Source organism: Entamoeba invadens (genome assembly GCF_000330505.1).
Source record: "Entamoeba invadens IP1 unplaced genomic scaffold scaff_1105074726705, whole genome shotgun sequence".
Taxonomy (NCBI): Eukaryota; Evosea; order Mastigamoebida; family Endamoebidae; genus Entamoeba; species Entamoeba invadens.
This window is the reverse complement of record NW_004440440.1, coordinates 148,990-172,326: the sequence shown is the minus strand read 5'-3', so window position 1 is coordinate 172,326 and position 23,337 is coordinate 148,990. Positions and strand designations below refer to the sequence as shown.

General features: G+C 35.4%; 7 protein-coding genes across 7 annotated transcripts; 3 read left to right on the top strand and 4 right to left on the bottom strand.

Annotated features, from left to right (window-relative positions):
- Positions 1–5: 5 nt before the first annotated feature.
- On the bottom strand, positions 6–1,061 carry EIN_268280 (geranyl geranyl pyrophosphate synthase, putative; the record flags this gene model as incomplete). Its single annotated transcript, XM_004257805.1, has 1 exon — positions 6–1,061. The coding sequence occupies one exon, from the start codon at positions 1,059–1,061 to the stop codon at positions 6–8; it is 1,056 nt and encodes a 351-aa protein (XP_004257853.1).
- Positions 1,062–9,145: 8,084 nt separating this feature from the next.
- On the top strand, positions 9,146–11,017 carry EIN_268270 (hypothetical protein; the record flags this gene model as incomplete). The annotated part of the gene is made up of 1 exon (XM_004257804.1): positions 9,146–11,017. One exon carries the CDS (start codon positions 9,146–9,148, stop codon positions 11,015–11,017), a length of 1,872 nt encoding a protein of 623 aa, XP_004257852.1.
- A 75-nt stretch (positions 11,018–11,092) lies between these two features.
- Positions 11,093–12,106, bottom strand: EIN_268260 (hypothetical protein; the record flags this gene model as incomplete). The annotated part of the gene is made up of 1 exon (XM_004257803.1): positions 11,093–12,106. The coding sequence occupies one exon, from the start codon at positions 12,104–12,106 to the stop codon at positions 11,093–11,095; it is 1,014 nt and encodes a 337-aa protein (XP_004257851.1).
- Positions 12,107–12,237: 131 nt separating this feature from the next.
- On the bottom strand, positions 12,238–12,819 carry EIN_268250 (ADP-ribosylation factor, putative; the record flags this gene model as incomplete). The annotated part of the gene is made up of 1 exon (XM_004257802.1): positions 12,238–12,819. One exon carries the CDS (start codon positions 12,817–12,819, stop codon positions 12,238–12,240), a length of 582 nt encoding a protein of 193 aa, XP_004257850.1.
- A 497-nt stretch (positions 12,820–13,316) lies between these two features.
- Positions 13,317–14,031, bottom strand: EIN_268240 (hypothetical protein; the record flags this gene model as incomplete). Its single annotated transcript, XM_004257801.1, has 2 exons — positions 13,317–13,743; positions 13,787–14,031. 2 exons carry the CDS (start codon positions 14,029–14,031, stop codon positions 13,317–13,319), a joined length of 672 nt encoding a protein of 223 aa, XP_004257849.1.
- A 537-nt stretch (positions 14,032–14,568) lies between these two features.
- Positions 14,569–19,548, top strand: EIN_268230 (hypothetical protein; the record flags this gene model as incomplete). Its single annotated transcript, XM_004257800.1, has 1 exon — positions 14,569–19,548. The coding sequence occupies one exon, from the start codon at positions 14,569–14,571 to the stop codon at positions 19,546–19,548; it is 4,980 nt and encodes a 1,659-aa protein (XP_004257848.1).
- Positions 19,549–19,743: 195 nt separating this feature from the next.
- Positions 19,744–23,337, top strand: EIN_268220 (activating signal cointegrator 1 complex subunit 3, helc1, putative; the record flags this gene model as incomplete). Its single annotated transcript, XM_004257799.1, has 1 exon — positions 19,744–23,337. A coding segment is annotated over one exon (3,594 nt), but the record flags the coding sequence as incomplete, so codon positions are not given.

Here is a 23,337-nt window from a genome sequence, read left to right as displayed (position 1 = left end):
CGAAATCAGTTTAACACCAAGTCTGTCATCTTCTGAATGAACTCATACATCTCTTGCTCCAAGTCGAGTTTCTGAAGCGCTTCTGTCGCTAGTTTGTGATGTTCTAATATGCGTTCTTTCACTTTCATTGCAGGCGTTCCTTGTAATATATTTATTAAACGAGCAAATTTGACTTCGTCGTTCAAAGCTTTGCTCTGAAGTTTTATCATCTCTTTGACAAAGGTTTTGTCACTACTTTCTAGTATACCATCTTCAAGCGCCGTCCACACAATGATTGTTTTTCTCCCCTCTCGTAAATCACTCCCAACACTGCGCTGTTTGTCATGAGCATCGATGTCCAACAAGTCATCGCGCATCTGAAAGGCCAAACCGAAATGTTCTCCCCACACGTTTCCAAGTTCGATTGATTCATTTCCTCTTCCCGCAAGTGTGAGTCCGATTGATGCAATTGTTTTGAAAAAGATTGCGGTTTTGAAGAGAATGTTCAAATTGTAATCTTCAAGTGTAGTAATGTTATTCAAGTCGATGATTTGTCCATAGTTGAGCCCGATGAAGAGGTCCATAACTTTGACTAACACGTCTGATGAGACTTCTTGGCAAACCCTAAGTGCAATGGAGTACAAAATGTTACCTGCCAAAATAGCAAGTGAAGTCGCATAATTTGCACAATCCGTTTCAAAAAGAAATGTTGCAGTTTGTGAGGTTTTGTTCGAGGTTTTAAAGTCGTCAAAAAACGTTTTGACTATTGTTTTCGAGTTGCGGCGATACTCGTCTTCGTCCATAAAATCATCGAAGGCTAGTGTCGCGTCATGGACCAATTCCATACACGCTGCTATACGCAAAATATGTTTGGGGTATTTGTTGTCTTGTTCCATACGACCACCAGCGGCTTTGTAAAATGCAAGTATACTTAAAGGACGTAGACGCTTACCTTTACCCAACACAAATTTCTCTATAACTTCATACACAAAATTTTGAGAAGAATGATGGACATCACGCACGCGCTCTTCGTGAAGAATATCAAGAAGAGTAGAGTCGATCTGGCTGATGAGGTTCTCCATTACAATTTTTATAGTTCAATGGTAATAAAAACCCTTTCTATTCTCCACACAAATGTATTTTGTTATAGTGTTTAGATAATAATACATCCCCTTTATTAATTATAAGCTTTATTCAAGTTTGTGGTTATCAAATGCATTATTTGTCTTGGTCATTTTTTTTAAAATAAGTTTGAATGTTTAATTTATGGAGAAAAAGAATATTTTCATATTTTGAAACTTTTAATTTCATTTGATTTCATTTAATTTTTTAATTAACAAAAAAAATCATTTTATTTTTAATTATTTTTTTGTTTTTAATATGAGATTTGTGAATCTTGTTTATGTGGCAATCTTGGAATTTTTAACCTAAAACATTAAACAATAAAAAATAACTAAAAATATTATAAATATTTTTTTTTATTTTTTCTTAATTTTACAAATGTTATGATTTTTATTATTGTTAATAAATTTTTTTTTTTAATACAAATTGTTATAAATAAAATAAAATAATTTTATTTGTAAAAAAAAGTCATAAACACCAAGTTTAAATTTTTAAAAACATTTTTTATAAATTTGGTTCTTTTATTTAAAAAGAACCATTTTTGTTTGAAAGGTTAAAACGAAAATGTCTTGTATTTTTTTAAATTTAATCATTTTTTATTCATTTCTCTCCCAAACTTGTAACAAAATAGACTACATACTTGTAGCAGGGTTCCCCAAATTCGGCTAAAGGGCGAGTTTAGAAATGATACAGATGGAGGATAAAGTCGGTGACAAAGTACAAATAACCCATTTTTTTCGAGGATATTTCCAGTTAAATGTTTTTTCTCTATTGGTATGGGTTATTAATCCCAATAAATGGATGGTAAAGGTAAAGTAGGTGACGACACACTTTTGCTATTTTTTCGTTGTTTTCCAAAGAATTGAGGCAAAAAAAGACCAAGAATTTTAATAACACAAAAAATGCAAAAGTGTATTCAACCTTTTCAGAAAAAAACAATCTTAATAAAAAAGAACTTAAAAAAGGAAAACCAAGATTCAAAGAAAATAGAGACTCAATTAAGACCCTCCCAGTCACTGTCATCGAGATCAAAGGTTTCCAACGAGTTTGGTTGGAAATTGTAATAGGGGAACAGTCTCATGGGTTCATTAGAACGGGGTTGTTCTCTGTATAATCTTACTATTCTTGAAAGAATGGGTTCGTTTAAAGTTTCGTTGGATGGATCGAGGACAATGGACTCTGCCATTGCTTTGATGTGGCAGACCTTTGTTTTGTTTGTCATCCTTTTTTGCTTTGGGTCAAGGTCTGCGATGTTAATGACATTAACGTTGTTGTTGGGAGCTGTGAGTTTTGTCATTGTTGTTTGGTTGGGAAATACTGTTGTCTGGAAAAAAAGTCTGAAATTCTTCAACAAGTCTAGAAGCACTTTTTATATCAATGAAAAGGCGGAAAGCGCCTTCAACATAACGAGAAACCATTACTGCCCTCTGAAACGACGCGATAATGGTCTCATGTATTGCTGCTCTGTCGATGTTTGACAATATTGTGGTAATTGTGTTGGTAAGTCTCTTCCCACTTTCCATTCTCTGTCCTCTCTCTCGAATTGCGTCTGTTGCCACGTTATTTGCATTTGCTAAATAACCAATTATTTCTCGAATTGCAACATTGAGATCAACTCCTTGTTGCTCACCTCTGTGCTCTAATGAGGTATTTGGAATGATTGGGACTGTGGAAGGTGTTGTTGGAGGCAATGATCTCGTCAATTCAGAAGATGAAACAGAGGTTTTGAAAAGGGGAGTTCTGTTTGAACATTGTTTTTTCACTGAACAGAAAAGGCACAGATCCAAAGGTTGCACCAAATGAGAACAGTGTGGTATTTACTTATGAAGTTTGATGTGTGATTGTGCCAATTGTGTACTCAACTCATCGTAATTGTGTCCAGAAAAAACCGTCGATGGTGATCAGTGCAGGCGCGTCTGGTGGAAGTCGAAGTAAAATTCTTTTGGCTTTGATGTATTCAACCACTACATTAATCATCCAGTTGCAGAAGATTTCCTTGGTTGCAAATCCCGTGTTGTTGGTGAAAAAGGTTGCATCAGAAAACGTTGACAACAGCTTAATATCAAGCGTTTTATTGGTCACTACAACACCGGGACACGCTGTAGTGCCATCCAAACATATCATACAGATAATAGTGGATCTCTTACCACTTCTTCCAACACCAATCTTAATCCTTTCAACGTCAACATTTTGGGGAACAAGCACTCTGACGGTTTTCTTGTCGCAAAAGTCTTGAAAAACAACTTCATCAATGTTAAAGACAAGACCACTATTTATACCATTAAAGTCTGCCATCTCCATGTAATTCGTTATGATGTCCTCGGGGTTTATTGATAATCGTCCGATGTCTTCCGGTTTCCCTTCGATTGTTTTGAGGTCAAACGTTTTGAGAACCCACTTTCTCGTGTTATCTGTTTAAAAGGCATTCCAATTGTTCTTTCAACCAGTTTAGAGAATGCCGCAAATGTCAAAGCTATTTTTTGATTATTGCAATATTTGACAAATGCGTCAGCTAAAAATTTGGTTCTTTTGTCAAAGAATGTCGGTCTTCCCATTGTTGTCCTTCTTCCAGTTGTTTGTTCTTTCTTGTATTCGGTAATTGTCTTTTGAATGATACTTGGATGCGAATTGAACAAATTTCCAACTGATCTATAAATGACAAAAGACTCTCCTCTTAGAATTGAAAAGACTGTTGCTATTTGCTCCCTTCGGGTTTCCAAGCGAAAAAACAATTCATCAAATATAAAGAATTGCAATATTTGTTGTGCATACAAAACTTCTTTTAAAATAAAACTTTTTTGATTGATTGACTTCTTTTAATTGTTCTTTCACGTTTTCAACATTGTGTGTCATTTCTTCATAGTTCATAAGTCCTCTAATCAATTTTTTGCTTTTTCCAGAGCCCAAATCTTCTGATACTTGCTCCAGAAAGCGACAAAAAAGAATGTCCGCGAGCTTCAAAGGCATAACAACATGAACATCATTTGGGGCGAGAGGATTGACAGGTAGTGTTGGTTCATTTTCCATGTAATAAAAAGGTTTTTTACAAATTTTTATTTTGATTTTTTTGTTATTTTGTTTTATAAAACATTAATTTTTGTCACCGACTTTATCCTTGTCACCTCTTTTTTCTTCTATCTGTAATATTTTATCAATTTTAAAAGAAAAAACTAAAAAAAGATTTTTAATTTTTTTATAAGTTAAATAACAAAAAAATAAATTATTATTAAATAAACAAAAGAAAAAGCACAACTAAAGTGACTTCCCCAAGGTGTGCAAGTTAAAATTATTAGTCTTTTTTACAGGGAAGGGCGTGCAAAGACTAAATTCCAGTTGAAAAACATTTTATTTAAAAATGTTATTCGTTTCCAAATTGTTTCAAAAAACATACAACCCTTTGGTGCTTGAATTAATAAACAACAAAAAGCAAATTAAATTATAAAAATTGGGTTATGGTTTGTCTATGTGTTTAATGTAAAAACTGTTGTGTTTCAAGACGTGAATAATTGTCGATGTCTCTTGTGTCATCGTGATTTGAAGCAACAAAAAGAAATGTGATAAACATTATGTTTTCTCTGTGCCGTTTTATAGCAAACAATAACAAATAGTCTGTTTAATAGGTGCAGTTCATTGTCTCAAATCGATGTGTACTGTTGTCCAGAACTGGTCCTTCGATAATTTCCATTGGGTCGCTTTCCCGAAATTGTTGCTTAATTTATTGTATTCTAAGTGTGCAAGTTTAAAATTGCAACGTCACAAGGTGTGCAAGTTAAAGTATAGTTTAGTAATAACTTCAAAATTATAATTAATAATTAAACTAAAAATAATCTTTTTTTTCAAAATTTCAAAAAATTAATGATTCTATTTTTTTGATAAAAAAATTATAAATGAACTATACCTTAACTTGCACACCTTTAAACTAACTTGCACACCTTGGGAAGTCACTTTAGTTCAAAATTTGGAGCTAATCGAAATCAATTTTATTCTCTTATTTTTTTTGACTCAAAATATTGTGTCCAATTTCTCTTATCAAACACATGTTTATTCATTAATCTTTTTATAGTTTGTTGCCACATTTAATGTGTTTCAATAAAACTTAGTAAAAATTCTTTTGGTCAATAAAATTGTTTAAACTTGAACTATACGGCCGAAGTTATTAACATCACAAACATTTTCTTTTGTTCTTGATATAAAATAAAAAATTTAATATTTACATTGTTTTTTCGAGTCTCTTTTTCTCGAGGTGTTTCAATACTTTAAGTTTTCAGATCAGTTTAATTGTTTTTTTCAAATATGGTTATTTTATTTATTAAATCGGGAAAATTAATTTATGGTTTGACATTTTTTAGAATCAATGGCAAATATATTATAAATATATTAATACTTAAAATCGGGTTTGAATGAAGAAATGAACACATTCACTTATTTTTACTTATACAACTATTAAAAAGAGTGGAAAAAATATATATAATACAACTAAAATATCCAAAAAAGCGGGAAATTTTTACATACAAAAAAACACTTTTTTTCTGATCAAATTGATAAAAAAGTTATTTTTTATTACTTTTTTCCACTAAAAACCTTAACTTGCCTTTTAGTGGATTAATTTGGATAGCCCTGATTGTAGTGAGTTGTTTGAATATGTAATCTTAAATTGCTTTGTTTAATTTAAAAAAATTTGTCATTTAAAAAAAGTCAAAATAATAAAAAACAAAAAATAAAAATCAGAAACTCGCGTACCAATTTCACAAACATTAATTGATTTGTTTGTATTTTTTGTATTTTTTATTTTTTTTATATTTAATTAATTAATTTAATTATAACAATTATATTTTTATAAACAAAACATTTGTTTTTTAAAAATGTTATACATAATGAAAATGAGAATTGTTTAATAAATAAATATTATTACAGTCGTATTAGGTCTATTTGTGATAGTAATTTTTATGCAAATGATACAATTTTTATAAAATGTACAACATTTTCGATAAAAATGATGAATTAATTAAGAAGTGAAAGTAGTTTGTTTGAAAAATAATGAGTATTTTTTATAAAAGTGATAAATAATCATAAAATGATGATAAATAATCGTAAAAATGATGGGAAATTAAATCAAAAGTGATGGATTTTCTCAAAAAATGATGCAATCTATAAGAAATTGACCAATAATATTTTGAAAAAGTTTATAATTTATGACACGTGTGAGAGATTATTTAAAAATTAAATAAACATCGTTAATTACAGAAACTTCCCGTCATTTTAAACAAAAACAAAATAAACACATTTAAATATTTGTTTATTTTGTTTATTTTGTTTAAACACATCTTTTGTAATTAAAATACAAAGATATGTTCACATTGATTTTTCTTTGAGTTATTCGTATATATATACTAAAAAAAACTTTAATTTAAACAATAATCAAATGTATCATTCACTCATATATATTGATACAAGATATTTAATTGCTAAAAGTGATCATATCTAAAATCCTCCACAACTTCCACAATGTGAAACCGTGGAATCACAGCGTATTATTCCTTTTATACTACCACAATTCAAAACAAGAAAAAGAGAACGACCAAAAAAGATTGTAACAAATATTACACAAGTGAAAAGATTATACAAAAGAGTGTTGCTTTTTGACAAGTTTGAATTAATTAAATAATTTCGAAAATATGGAGATACCATTGAACAAAAAATCTATGGTATCAAAGTTGGTATTAAAGTCGACACTTTAAATAAATTTTAATAAAATTGAGAAAGGGGTAGTCATTTTTGCCTAAAATCACAACAGAAGAAATAATTATGTAATAACATCTTAATATATTATTCAAAAGATATTCGAAAAAGATAGTACTGAGTCTGTCTCTAATATTAAAAGACATTTAAATATATTATTTTATATGTCTCTAATATAAATATAAAATATATTACAGCAGGAGAAAATGTCAGAAATTTAGAAGATGTTTCTCGTGTTACAGAACAAGAGTTTGAAGCTGGATATCACATAAAATTTAACAAACCTCTTACTCCAGAATCACTTAATCTCTCAGATTCTTTAATACCATCCGTAAGTTCAATTACAAACTTTATGCGTGGTAAAATGGGAAATGAAACGGAGAGGACATTTCCATATTAAGTTTCAAGAAAAAAACAACACGAGGAGCTGTATCCAATACTCCATATTACAAAGGAAAGAATTGAAGCAACTGAAAAGTTGATCGGAATGATGCATCAATGATACATTTGGGTTTGCACTGATGAGTCTTCATGGAGAATAGTCTGTACTTTTAGTTGTGGATGGAGTCTCATTGGAGAAAAAAATGGTTGTCACCAAGGCAAAGAATGGTCAACCACTTTCTGTATTGATCGCAATTGACTACATGGGCATGAGTTTTAGCCTTATAGTTGCTGGGAAAAGTTATGCTGAAATAATCAATCGTTATATACAAGATGTCATGAAACATTATGATGATAATAATATAAACGCTATTTTTTGGTGCGACAATTGTTCCATTCATAACAATTTAGAACAACTTATTGAACATACACATTATGTTGTTATTTTTAATGCGGTTTATAGCCCAAAATTGAACACAACATTTTCGGAATATAAAAACGAAAAGTTGAAAACAAAATCAGAGTATGGTCGGGGTTGAAAGATCTGCTTTGCAAAATAAAAAAATGGTTTTGTAAATATCCAACCCGCTAATGTAATAGCTTAAATGGAAAAATGTAGAAATGAAGTTTGGTCTCTTGTTTATAATAGAAGTGATTAATGAATGATTGTGTTTTTGTTTAAAATGACGGGAAGTTTCTGTAATTAACGATGTTTATTTAATTTTTAAATAATCTCTCACACGTGTCATAAATTATAAACTTTTTCAAAATATTATTGGTCAATTTCTTATAGATTGCATCATTTTTTGAGAAAATCCATCACTTTTGATTTAATTTCCCATCATTTTTACGATTATTTATCATCATTTTATGATTATTTATCACTTTTATAAAAAATACTCATTATTTTTCAAACAAACTACTTTCACTTCTTAATTAATTCATCATTTTTATCGAAAATGTTGTACATTTTATAAAAATTGTATCATTTGCATAAAAATTACTATCACAAATAGACCTAATACGACTGTATTGAAATATTATATTATTCTCTGAAAAATCCTTCAAAAATGATTGCCAAATAATAACATTATTTTGAAAATAACATTATTTTACAGTTGTTATACTCAATACTTTTATACAATTAAATATGTACTATATTTAATGTTTTTACTAAAAACAACCATAAAATATAATAATCTTTTAGAAACGAATGTTCAGATTTGCACTAACTCACGTTTTATAAAAGTTTAATTGATATGTAGAGAATATTTATCAATTAATATACACATAATAAATTTGTGTGTTTAATATGATTAACAAAACAAATTTACAAAATTATAATTGTTGAAAAAGACAGAAAAAACATCTTCTTAATAAAAAATTTACCGTCACTGAGTGATGGGTTAACATCTCGTGTAATATAATCGTTAAATCAACATTTTTTATTATTGGATTTTATGTTGAGTATTAAAAATATATATTAAAATAATAAATACAATGTATTATAAATTATAATTAGTGTTTTATTCTTTAAATAAAATATTTTTTTAAGCCAAAAAAACATTTTATTTCCTCTTCGGATATGAGTTAAAAAGTACCAAAAACTACTTAAAAACTAAATTTCTATATAAGGACAGTATTTTTTTTATTTTTTGTTCCAAAAATATTTATAATAAAAATGTACTATACTTATAATTTGTGTGCAAAAACTCAAAATACTAGAAATACTTTGGCAAATCAGTATATTAAGTAAAAACAAATCTACTATAAATAGGAATATATGAAAAAAAAAACAAAAAATGCCGAAGTAAAAAAATGAGAAAAAAAAACGCTGATCGTTCTTGGAATTTTTAAATATCAAGTCAAACAACAACAAATTATTTTACTTTTCTTTTCTAAAAAAGAACACAAAAAATATTTTATGACAACACGGTTGGAGCGGATGTATTTGATGAACGTCGTACTTTACCTCCCCACAACGGAGTGCGTCTACACGTTTTTCCTTATCAGTCGGACGTGTGGGGAGGCAGTAACTTCGCTCAAAACGAATCCATACGCCATCTCGGAGGATTTGTGTTATGAATTAAAACTCTTCAGCGGTCTCGAGACCATCCACGCAGACGTCAACCAACTCAAGGAAATGGAAAGCGCTGATCTTTCGAGAATACATTTATTCGATCTGACCGGGGGATTTGTCCGATTTAAAGACTGCCAAAGCTTGCGAAATAAAGTAGTCAAAATCTCGAAGGAAATCAGGTTCAAGGAAAAGGTGCAGTTTTCGAAGATGTGTAACTTAAGAACACTAAAAGTATCAATGGAACAACAATTAGAAAATATGAAATTCTGGAAAAGCTTGAATACGCTTCCCAAGTTGAACACACTCATACTTGGAATCATAGGGTTGGACGTGAAAGACTTGATGGAGTCGTTTAAAGCACTCACAAACAGTAAGTTGAAAATTATATTGAAAATCCATCATGGGAAGGAAAACGATGTACAGATGATACTCCAAAAATTTCCACAATTCAAAGTGTGTTGTATCGAAAATGAGTTGAGCGAATCGGTAGTCAAGCAAAATGCCATTTTAATGCCAAATAAAGATGGAGCTCTTTTTGTGTCGCAAGACTTGTTGTTTAGCCAAAACTTTTCGAGTGTGATGAAACAGTATAACACCTTTTCGTTGGTTGTGGAGAACGATAAAAGGGTGTTACAATACAAATCTGCTCGACTTAATATCGAAAACAATTTGTGTTTGACTGACTTGTGTTTGAAAAATGTTATGACAACGAAACCCGTCTCGTTGATCCTCCCAACTTCATTGACTGCACTCACCGTGGACTCTTGCACTGCATTTACGTCGCTTCAGAATGTGAGGAAAATCGGATTGAAAGAGCTTTGTTTAGTCAACGTCTTGACAGCACTACCAAACTCACTAACTGCTTTGACTCTCTGCAAAATTGGTGATAACTACCCACCTTCCATTAAAGCCAATTTGAAAAAAATTGTGCTCCACCAATGTAATTTTTGTGACCTTGAATTTCCAAAAACAGTGGAAATAGTCGAGGTGGAGCAGTGTGCCCTCATTTCTATTAAACTCGACAACATAAAGAAGTTGGATATAATCAGGTGTACACAACTTTCGCAACTCTCAGTGAATAGCGTCGATAGTTTATTCATTCATTCGTGCCACTTGCTCACAGCGTTGATGGTGAAAGAAGTTAGGACGGATGCTCGTTTTGTTGGTTGTAAGTTTTCAAAAGAAATTAATGTAGACAACGTTCGGAGACTTCAGATGGAATACACCGTTGCTCCATTGCCAGACAATTTCCCAAATTTACAAGAACTCACATCAATCAGGTCGACGTCGGTTGTATACTCAAATATGGAAAGTCTCACAAAATTGGTTGCAGACAAAACTAAAGCTTTACCAAATAATTTGGTCGATTTGACCGTCTCAAACTGTTTGAGTTTGGCGAAACTGTCCTACCCCAAAACGCTCAGAAAAATGGAGTTTTCTTTCTGCAACGATTTAAGTGTTGTGGATGATGTTCCAGAACAAATCACATCGTTGGACATTTCGAATTGCCCATCTTTGCACAGAATCGCGGCGATAGGCTCAAAAATCAAACACCTCGGAATCACAGACTGCGAACAGTTGCATGAGTTGGTTGTTCCAAACAGTTTGAACGACATCACTTTGATGCTGTGCGAAAACCTAACCAGAATTGAAAATCTGGAACACACACAACTCTCGGCCGAGACACGATCGGCCCTCATTTCAAGTTATTCATAATTGTAGTGGATACATAATTTTTTTGTTGAAAGGCTTTTGGGTTGTGTTGCGAAACAATAATAAAACAATTAACAATTAGATGCAAGTGAATGCGACTAACTTGTTGATTGTTGTTTTGGAATTTATCTTACCAAGGAGGTTCTTCGGGTCGGAGCCGTAAGCCTGTGCAAACGTTGAGTAGACCATCACGGTGTTGTTTTCATAAACTGAGTACCCTGAAAACAAGTCAAACACAGTCGAGTCGTCCTCCGAACTATGTGTGTGCAATATCCCATTTCCCATAAACTGTGTGGGTGTTTCCAAAAACGGAGAGGACAGCGAAAAGACAAAGTGCTTTGGGTCGTCTCTAAGCATCGATGGCTCTGTTGGGACGGATGAATGGAACGACCCAAAGAGGTATCCCTTCTTGCTAAAGATCAATAATAGTACATTTTTTTGTCCACCAACCTTTTCGTTAAACGCCGCAGTGGTCAACCCCGAATCGTTACTATCGAAAATTTGGTCGAACGATGTGCACTTTGTCCATGCATTCAAATACGATCGGTGCCTCATGTACAGAGTCTTTTCAATTGCAGGAATTCCTTTAAAACTGCATTCTTGTGAAATCTCTACGTTTGGTATGCCCTCAAGACGCTTCTCTTTGTGTTTTTCTGTCAACGCACCTTGTTTCTCTTCGGGTGTACAAAGTTCAACCGCCTTTTCCGCGTTGGCTGCTGTTGTGCAGTCGGTTTTTTCTCTTTTTTCGTCCCTCTTATTACCTGTCGTTCCAATTTCATTATCTTGTGAAATGAGTGATTCGTTGACTTTTCCAGGAAAGTCATCGAAAGTTGTAAATGTGTTTTTCAAAATATCTTGGTCTCTGTTTTCCTCGATTTTTTCTTGAAGTTTTTCGCTACTTTTCTCCTTTTTTTCTTTTTTTTTGCATTGATTCTTGGGTTTCGTCTGTTTGGTGTTCTTTTTCTTTTTCTCCGCCTCTTTTTTCTCTGTGTTCTTCTTTTTCTCTCCAGGATAGCTGATCTTGATCGACCCAAAATTGTAGAAATTGATGATCTTACACTCTTTAGACATCAATTTGACTTTTTCTTTCATTTTACAAATTAAAAAATCAGAAAATGAGATATAGTAAAATTATTAGTATATAACTATATAATACAAGAAGGTGCAGAAAGAAAGAACCGAAAAGAACATCAAACCAAAATAAAAAATTGATGTGACAGAAATCACTTGAGAGTGTCAGCAAGCCAGTCAAGACCTTCATAGAGCCCGTCGCCGTTTGTAGCGCAAGATGTTTGGCAGTACCACTTTCTGTTCTTGATAGTTTGAAGGCCGAGTTTTTCTGTGACTTCTGAGATGCTCATAGCTTGAGGAAGATCATGTTTGTTAGCAAAGACAAGTAATACAGCATTTCTCATCTCGTCTTCATTCAACATTTTCATCAGTTCTTCTTTAGCTTCAGAGATACGATCTCTATCATTGGAATCAACTACAAAGATGATGGCTTGAGTATTCTGATAATAATGTCTCCAAAGAGGTCGAATCTTATCTTGTCCTCCCACATCCCACACAGTGAATGAGATGTTCTTGTAATCAACTGTCTCGACATTGAATCCAATAGTTGGGATGGTCGTCACAATCTCTCCTAACTTCAGTTTGTACAAGATCGATGTCTTCCCGGCAGCGTCAAGCCCAACCATCAGAATTCTCATGTCTTTCTTCCCAAGTAATTTGCTCAACCAGCTCCCCATTCTCTCTTTTCCAGTTCCTTTTTGCTTTTCTTCTATAGCACTTTTTTCGTGTTTCATTGGTTCTTTTCGAAACGTAGAGCGCCGCATAATCCCGTTTGAGAGCTTTAAAATCCGCTCTTTTCAATAATAAAAAGTCAAAACGAAATCGATCCTGCTTTTTGATTTTTTTTATTTTGCCACAGGGTTTATGTTTATGTGTATTTGCCCGTTTGTTTGCTCTATTTGCATGCCTTCTTGTTTTCTTTATTTAACAAAAATCAATTTCTTAAAACCTAAGTTTTTGTTGAAAATGTCGAGAGAAAAACAGTGGAAAATGGTGGGCTTTTTTCACTAAAAAATAACATTTTTTTATTTTCCCGTCAAATCAAATTGTCATGGATAACATACATCTTCGTGTGAGGTTTACACAACTTTGATGTATTAATCATATTGATCTTTTAGTTCTTTTCAATTATATTAAATAATATAAATGTTAATACGCAGTATTAATTATAGTTTATAATAATAAAATATTATAGAATCCCTTTGAAATGAATAGCAACACAAAGAATCAATCATCGTTTAAGGAAATAGTATATCAAAAAGAGTATCACGACTATCCCCAACAACCCTCCATATACCAGAATTCTATCTCCTTTATTTCTTGAGCTTATCAAGTTCATTACAGTCCGCGATAGCCCCAACACACTCGTTAATTCATTCCAACGTATTTGTGTATGTGAAAGTCGTGAGCCTTGGTCCTCTAACATGAAAACAGTTGCTTCGATGTTAGAGGAGATATCATTCACCAAAGACTCTGACGTTCGGAGGGATTCACTTTCTTTGGCATATAACCCCATTCGTGTTTGTCGCATCCCGACACGCTCCTCGTTCTTCCGATTTGCGTCCTCTTGGCGATATATATAATCCTTCTTCTCCAACTCTTTTTGACTGATTTGCTCTGACAACGTTTTCTTCTCGTCGATGATTTGGTCGATTTTTCTGTGAGTCATATCACGTCTCTATTGAACACAACTGAACAAACATTGACAACATATTTCTCTTCGAGTCTTCCACCGCCGTTACAAGTTGTCTGACTTCCTCGATTAATGGCTCGAGTTGTTGGAGACGAGTCACCAACTCCGATGTGTCTGGAAATGAGATGACCATTCGGCTGTTTGGGTCGTTTGACAGAATTGAGTCGGTTGTACTTAATACGGTGTCCCATTGTGTCCGGATGTCCACAAGTTCTCTCTCTATCTTCCGTGTTTTACTCTTCGCTTCATCCATTTTTAACTTTAAAAGTTCTTTGTCTTATTGAGTTGTGATTGTCATTAGATTTGAATCACAGTCTCTTATATCACAAATACTCTCTGTTGAACAAATAGTTTTATTTATTATTAAATAAATTATTAAAATACAATTTGTCATAAATATGACACTTTACACCACAGAGGTTAGCTCCCACTTTTTTTCTTGTAAGTCGCGTGAGTTAAGTGCTCAAACCCAAAACAAAAACACTTTTTAAGTGTTCAATAAAGTCACCAAATCACTCGAATCCGGACTTTTGGGATAAGAAAAAAAGTATCTCCATGATTCACTCCTTTGCACTTCTCTTCCAATTTGTTCCGATTTATTAGAACATTTACTTTTATTATACTTATACTATTGTATAATAGTAAAATCAATGGCATTTCAAGCTTGCAGTACACTTGTGACTTCCTAAAAGTGCTTCTCATCACTACAAAAACTCGTTTCGAAGTACCAGCAGCAGACCAAAAACCAATTTTAATAACTTTCTTCGTGAACTTTAAAAACAAATTGCTGATGCGGAGAAACATAGACGAGGACGTCGATATGTCCTTTCTAACAACACAAAAGGAGAAGAACCAATTCCAGAAGTACAACGACGAGTGCGAGAAAATGTTGAACCAAATGGAGAAGAGTAAAATGTGGTCCGACATCTTACAGAATGTACAGAGTTTTGCAAAGTACATTAAAGCGAACCAAAAGTATCCAGTCGTCCCTGCAAAGCAATCTTTCATGAGGAGAATGGCTCAAGTTTTGGATCCACAAATACCTTCTGGAGTTCATAGTCAAGTCTTAGACCTTTTCGTGATGCTCTTCGAACGTATCGGACAGATCAGACTCTTTGAAGACATTTGGTGCTTTACACCAGGACTCTTCCCACTCATCAGAAGTGGATCGACTGATATAAGAGTTAAAGTACTTGACGTAGTTAAAAAGTACTTAATAAATACTATTAAAGCAACTAAGAACATCCAGAAGGCGTTTATAATATCCGTTGTCGTTGGAATGGAAGAACCATCAATGGGAATCAAAGACAAGACTCTCGACTTGATGGACGAATTGAAGAAAGACGACGAGAAGTTCTTTTGGGAGACTTCGTGGGACGTTCTGAGGACAAATGCTGTGTCGAGGAAGGCGATGCTGATTTACATGAATTTGAAACTCGATTTACCTCTCACTGAAACACAAATTCCAGACAAGGAGCTGCTCTTTTATGCAATAGTTAACAGTTTAAATGATGAGAAACAATTGGTTGTGAGGGATATGTTAGACGTCTTGTGCACGCGTATTAAATTGGATTCAAAAATACTTGACGAAGAACATTTCGAGCATTTGATAGAGCGGATGTTGTTAGTTCTCACCAAACGAGAGAGTGGCTTAACGCGACGAGTTAACTTCTATTTATTAGGGTTGAGTGCAAAATCACAAGATGTTAACAAAGAGGAGACTATGAAGTACTTTAAAGAGTTCAGTGAAACGAAGTTAGTCACGGCGCTCTCATCTGTATTTCTTTATGGTCGCCAAAATCAAACAGCAAAGATTGTTTCCATATATGAAGAATTGTTGAGTAAACAAGACATAGCGGAAGTCATAATAGGGAAGATCATGGAGTCTATTTTGGTCTTATTACAAGACGCTGAAAATGGTAATAAGAAGAGTGACGTTCTTCTCATCGTCGAATTTTTGTCTGATGTGAATGTCGATTTACTCTTTGAATACATCACTGGGCTGTTGGAGGACATAAACAATAAATTGGCTGTTGAACAAAGTCTTGTGTTCTTTAATACGTACCATGGAGATGAAGAACGAAATAAAAAAGTTAGTGTGTTCAGAGGTACTGTCGTGGAGGTGTGTTGGAATCGTGTTGAGAAGCTTGTTGTGTCCAAAGAAATAGAAAATGAAACGATGTATACCGAATGTTTCAAGTTAATCAAAACGTGCTTGCAGATGATACAAAATGAAGGTAACTTTAATGAAGTTGTTTTAAAATCGTCTATACGTGTTGATGAATTATTTGAGAAATTTGTTGAGTTACACACTTCCGATATTTTGAACGAAAAAGTGAAGTCCATTTTACTCGAGTTCTACGACCTTTTGAAGCTTCACCACGTTGATTACTCGCAATACAAACAACAAAAGCGACGCACTCTCAACCACATAGAAGTAGAGTCACATTCTGAAGAAACGAGTGAAGCACAAACCAGTGAAACTCCACGAACACAGGACGAGTCCAAGAAGGTTGATGTTGTTAATTCCGATGTTGTCACCAATAGTGAAATAGACAAACTGAAGACTGAAATGCTTTCTAAGAATCAGTGGCTCTCTGACTTGAAGAAATTTATAATAGAGAACGAGGACATAGATACTCGGTTATCTGCTGCTCGTTGTTTTTATGAGATTTGGAAGAAAGATGAACGGGATGTGTTGTCCATGAACGACGAGGTGTTCATCAAACGGTTCTTTGACATGTTATGGAATTTGATATGTGAGAGTTGTTATGTTAGTCTGACGGATGTCGTCTTATTTTTCCACGCGATGGGGAATGTGTATCAAGACATTGCTTACGAGTTTATTACGACTAAAATGGGTTCACAGAATGAGGAAGAGATGTTCAAGTTTTTGTACTTTTGGAAGAACTCGACTGTTGTTGTCTACGATACTTCAAAATCAGTGTTCAACAAAGCCACATTACTCTTCTTAAGGTATTACAATCACCAACAATATGATCCATACTTCTTGGATTTCTTACATTCGTGCTTTAACGTGGAAACTATTGAAAGAGTGGTCGTACCCCTTATCGCCCCATTTTTGATTCCTTTGAACCAAAGAACGGAGACTAAGTACGCTGGATTTGAGGTGAATAACAATATGTTAATAACACATCTTGAAATTATCCACACACTTTTCTCTTGTGCAAATCACAAATTGATATCATCACTTGAGTCCGCTAAGATCCCACAATTCTTATTAAAGAAGTTCCAAAGTCTTGAAATATCATTTGAGAATGTTGCAGAACCTTCAAATCTGTTGACACTTCTTGTTTCTGTTGTTCTGTTGTATTTGAAAGCCAATAAGAATGTGGTCGATGTGAAGGACAAAGTGTCCGTCTTCAACTTCCAGAAGCGAACGACGGATATTTTAATTGGGATATTCATGAATTACAGTTCAAATGATACAGTGAAGAAGATGGGCGCAACACTGAATTACACCATCTTGTTATCTGCGTTGGAGTTGATCTCTTCAACTTCGAAGCTTCAACTCCACGTTTTAACACTAATAAAGTGCTTAATGAAATTATCTGATATTTCCGAGTCAGACACATGTATTACTAAGTACCCCTTGTTCCTCCAAGTAATGATTGGTGGGATCGTCCAAGACAAACACATGTATCGACTCCACTTCTTAAAAATGACTAACGAGTGCATTTCATATCTTCCACAATCGGTATTGAAAGATTCTATCATCTTACTAATTCAAGCTGTTCTCGGTGTGATGACTAAGATCTATCAAACTCTTTCCCCACACGTTTTGGTGTTACACGAAGAGATCACCCCAGTGATTGAAACACTCCAAAAACTACTGACATTCTCATTGAACATTTCACCAGTCAAATCCCCCTTCGAACAACAGCAACCAACACCACAACCTTCACCGGGACAACAAATTGGAAATGCGATGATATTCATCCCAATGTTGGTCGCTTCGGTATTTGTCGACGTGAAAGATGTGAAGGAAAAACGACCGACGGAAAGCCATTTCTTAGCTCCAACACTCAAACGACTGATTTCTGCGTTCTTTGAGTTGTACTCATACACTAAGAAAGAGGTCAATTCCTTTTTAATACAAACGCAATGCGTCGAGTTTCTTAAAATGATTTTCAAGACGTTCCCTGTGGAGTTTGTCACCGAGTATTTGACACTTGTGTGCAAGGACCCTGTCGAACACATCGCGTTTTTCAAGTCGTTTTCATTTGAAGAAATAGGAGCAGTTGTCGGCTCACTTCTTTTAGCATGCGAGAACAACGCGGTTCCTTCACAAGTTGCAATGAACTTTGTTCAGATCATTATCACGCAAATACTCTCTCCTGTCGAGACGTATCGCCTGCAATTGTATTTCCAATCGGTCATTAACAAATTTGTGAATAACGATGAACTCACGCTTCCCCTCATTCACACATTAAAGGTGTTCTTAGAGACTATTTCTAAGTCGGAACAACCCAATAAAGTCTCGTACGATTGGCTGGGAATAGTCACGACTTTGGTATCAAAGTACATGTTAAAAGTGCAAAAATGGAAGGAAGACATCACCGTAAAAAGGAAGAGAAGTCGAATGTCTTCAACTGATTTTCAAAGTGTGACAGCGTCAGAGGAAGCGACAAAGAGTATGACTGACTTAAAGGTCGTTGAGAATCCGGAAGACTTGATGATCACACCAGATATCCTCAATTTCGTTGTGAGTGACATCATCCCTATCATATCACTTGCATTCGACGACAACTCTCTTTCAACAATGATAGACTTGGGAAGGCAATTTGAGAACGTTTTGATGAAACCAAGTAACAACACAACCATCAACACTATATCTCTGAATATATTAAATGAATTGGCTAAGAAGAATCAACTCATTGGGAAGTGGTCGAAGCTTGTGATGAACGTGTTTTACTCGGACGATTTCTTTAAAAAGAGCCCCGAGTTACTCGACTTGTGGAAATTTCCGATATTCAATGTATACACTATGAATAACAATAGAGGACTCCTCGACTTGATTTATACTATTGGGAAGTCGAACCAATTATTTGTTAGTAAAGAGACGGAAAGTACATTACGAGAGAAAGTGTTTAAACGACTTGCTTTTATCTTTTATGCGGGAGAGAATGAAACCCTTGACTCTTCGACAGATCAAAATCAGTTGATCATAGAAATAGTGCTGGACAAAATTATCGACTCAATCAAAGTATATCCAACACCAACGTTGTATGTCAACGCTTTTCTCTTACTCAGAGTATTACTCTTAAAGTGCTCATTCACACGACTACGAAAAAGAATACCAACAATCATCAACGAATTGATATCAATATTCAATTTGCCATTTGAAAGGGATGGGATGGTCATATTAAGTGGACTCCATTTGTTGGATATGTTACAGATCATCCCAACTTGCCCAGCAGAAACATTCTCTTGGATCTTCATGTCACCACTAAGTCCATCTAACTTATTGAAACCAAAATTCCTCCCTCTTGTCCCTTTACTCTTTTTGAATGATGACAAAGCAGAAACATCAGTAACACCACCAGACCCTTCTCTTAAAGGAATCGAGCTGAAAAGGGAGTTAATCGTTAAAGACAAGAAGTTTGACAACGATGAGGAGTTTACTGTGTTGCGTGGGAAACTTGCGAAATACCCAGAGAATTTATTCAACATGTTATCTCGGTCCGACACAATGGACTTCAAAGCTGTATCCAATGATATATTCTTAGAGTTCACTGACGACAATTAATTGTTTCTTCTTTTTCTTTCACAGTGCATTCTAACACTTTCTTATTAATATATTTATTATAATATTCTAGTTCCGTTTTTAGAAACTATTCACACAAGAAACGATTAGAATTTGTTATTTGAAGTCTTTGAAAAAGAAAAGTTTGAGGCTTGAGTTGGACTTGTATAAAAAGAATTTGAACTGGATACCCTACACATGCCACGCCAACGAAAGAAGCAACAACCTCAAACTACTGGGGAATACACTTGGCTAAGGAAATTTGTGACGACATCACCGTTGTGTGAAATCATCTATCAACGTCTGGGTTTAACTCCCGACGAGTTAGAAGCGAGCGTTGAGTCCTTAGTCGATATGACATCCGACGAAATCCAATTGCAAACGTCTTTGTTTGAAGTCTATGGAGATGACGCATTTGAGTTTATAGCAGAGATTTGCCAGAACTACCCATTAATCATTAATCGACAAGTCGTTGAGAGACCAAAGCAGAAAAGGCAGAAGACACCTAACCCGGAGTCGAAGCCATATGTCGGCAGACCTCAAGAGCTTATGCAAAGGCCTTCGATCCCACAAAACGCAATTGAAAGAAACTTGCCGGACCGATACGAAATGTACATACCCGCTGTTCCTTCGGCGAAGTCATTGATGACAGAGAGACTGGAAGTTAAAGACATCTTGGACGACTTAACACGCCCGGCTATGTTAAAGTACACTCATTTGAATTACGTGCAAAGTAAAGTGTATAATTGTGCATATAACTCGGGAGATAACATGTTGGTGTGTGCGCCGACGGGGTGCGGGAAGACGTTGACGGCACTTCTTTGTATGTTACGTGAAGTCAAAATGCGGATCCACGACTTGAGTCACTTGAAGATCATCTACATCTCCCCACTGAAAGCACTTGCGACTGAAATGACGAACACTTTCAGAAAGCACTTGGCGTGTTTCAAGATGAAAGTCGAAGAAGTCACTGGAGACACGAACATCCCAAAGGTACAACTTATGGCGACAAACGTGATTGTAGCAACACCAGAGAAGTTCGACGTTTTAACTCGAAAGCAAGACGCTGAGTTTGTGAATGACATTCAACTGTTAATAGTCGATGAAGTACATTTGTTGGATGAAGACCGAGGTGCTGTTATAGAGACTATTGTAGCTCGAACACTTCGAATGGTAGAGAGTCAACAACGACCTATTCGTGTTGTAGGACTGTCGGCGACACTTCCCAATTACTTGGATGTTGGGGAGTTCATTCGCGCAAAGAAGGAAAACATCTTTTACTTTGATATGAGTTACAGAGCGGTGCCGATGTCGACTAAGTTCATTGTGCTGCCTGAAAATGAGAAGGACGACAGAGGAAACCGATTCATTTCACACGCAACAGACGTCGCGTTTGACGAAGCGGAGATTGTAGTTAAAAGAGGGAAACAAGTCATTGTGTTTGTCCACACACGAAGAGAGACGTATTTAACAGCGCAACGATTTATTAAAAAGATACGAGAGAAAGCTGACCAAGAGTATTTCAGTGGGTTAAAAGACCGCGAGTTTGCAACGCGGATCAAGAAGTTACAAGGGCGCGACTTGAAAGAACTTCTTGAGATGGGAATTGGCGTGCACAATGCGGGGATGTTCCGGTCGGACCGTACCTTTGTTGAAGACGCGTTCAGAAATGGGACATTAAAAGTGTTAGTCTCAACAGCGACGTTAGCGTGGGGAGTCAACTTACCAGCACACACCGTCATCATTAAAGGCACTGAAGTGTTTAATAGTGACAAAGGGTGTTCTGACAAAATATCGATCTTGGACGTATTACAGATGTTTGGAAGAGCTGGACGGCCTCAATTTGATACGGAAGGTGCGGGGATTATAATTACAGACAAAGAAGGACAACAGAAGTATTTAGCGATATTAGGAAACATGGGGAAGATCAAGTCGACACTGATGAATGGCCTTTCGGACCATTTGAATGCGGAGATAGTGTCTGGTACTGTAGCCAATATGGAGGAAGCGTTACAGTGGTTCCAATACACATACTTATATGTGTGTTTGAAACGAAGTGAAGGTGGTGTTGGGTATGATGACTTGAATTCATTGATTGGAGGAACTGTGAGGAATTTGGAGAACTTACAAATGACGTTAGTGAATGATGAGACGGGGATGTTCTCACCGACTTTATTGGGACGAATTGCATCACACTATTATGTTACTGTTGAGTCGATGTTCACATTCTCGGAGAAGCTGCATGAAGGAATGTCGATGGGAAGTCTTCTTGATTTGGTGTGTTCGTCGAATGAATTAAAACAACTCCAAAAGATGCGAGAGGAAGAGAAGAAAGAAATGGAAGAGATATCACGACGAGTCAAATGGGCAATTAAAGGCGATGATTTAGCTGCTAACAAAGCAAACATTTTAATACAAGCAAGTCTTTCTCATACAGTACTTGAGAATTTCACATTGATATCAGAGACTTTATATGCGAACCAAAATGCGTCAAGAGTCACTCGTGCACTCTTTGAGCTTGCGTGCATTAGATCCTTATCAAGCGAAGCTATCAACTTATTGGAACTTACAAAGATGATCGACCAACAAAATTGGAATACCGTTCACCCCCTCTTCCAATTTAAGTCGTTGCCCGTACAAGTGGTTTTAAGACTTCAAACAAAGCACATTGATGTGGAGACTATATGTGAAATGGACAAGAATGAGTTCATGGACACTCCTCAATATGCGACACAAATCAAACAATGTGCCTCTGAATTTCCTTATTTGGCGTTGGACACTTCAATCATCCCATTGACCTCTACTATCCTCCAAATTAAAGTTCATGTGCACCCAACATTCAGATGGGGAAGAGATTTGGGCACTATTGAGAATTTTTGGTTGTTCATTAGCGACAGTAAATACTCCCAACTCTTCTACTTCGACTCGTTCATGTTGAACCAAAAGGCTATTGACGACTATAACGCAACAGGAACACCACTGGAAATCATAGCGTCGGTTCCTGTCATCCACAACGATCAATACGTCGTCGACGTGGTCTCGGACAAATACTTTGGGTGCACCAGTACTTCGCCAGTCATCTTCGACGAGTCCACACTGCCCGACGATGAGTCCTTCATGACAAAACTCCTCCGACTCAATCCATTGCCTACAAAAGCAACTCGGCAATATGAGGACTTCTTTGGCTTCAAATTCTTTAACCCTCCACAAACGCAATTCTTCTTTAAATGTTTCCACACTGATAGTAACATCATCGTCGGCGCACCGACGGGATCTGGAAAGACTGTAGCTGCCGAGTTATGTATGTTAAAGGTCTTCCGCGACACTCCATCGAAGAAAGTAGTCTATGTAGCTCCCATGAAAGCCTTAGTGAAAGAGAAATTGAAGGATTGGCGGGGTAAGTTGAAACAGATGAAGAAGGAAATCGTCGAGTTAACAGGAGACTTTACACCGGACAGTTCAGCTATATTGAAAGCGGATGTCATTCTAACAACCCCTGAGAAATGGGATGGGGTGACTCGATTGTGGATGAAGAAGTCATACATCCAGAAAGTAGGGTTAGTCATTATTGATGAAATTCATTTACTTGGGGAAGACAGAGGACCTGTGATCGAAGCAATTGTTACTCGTACAAAGCAAATTACAGAGAGGTTGAACGTCCCAATACGAATATGTGCACTCACAACAGCTATTGCGAATGTCGACGATATGATGGCATGGATTGGAGTTGAAAGAACGTCAGTCTTTAATTTCCATTCATCCCTCCGGCCTGTCCCGTTAATAGCACACATC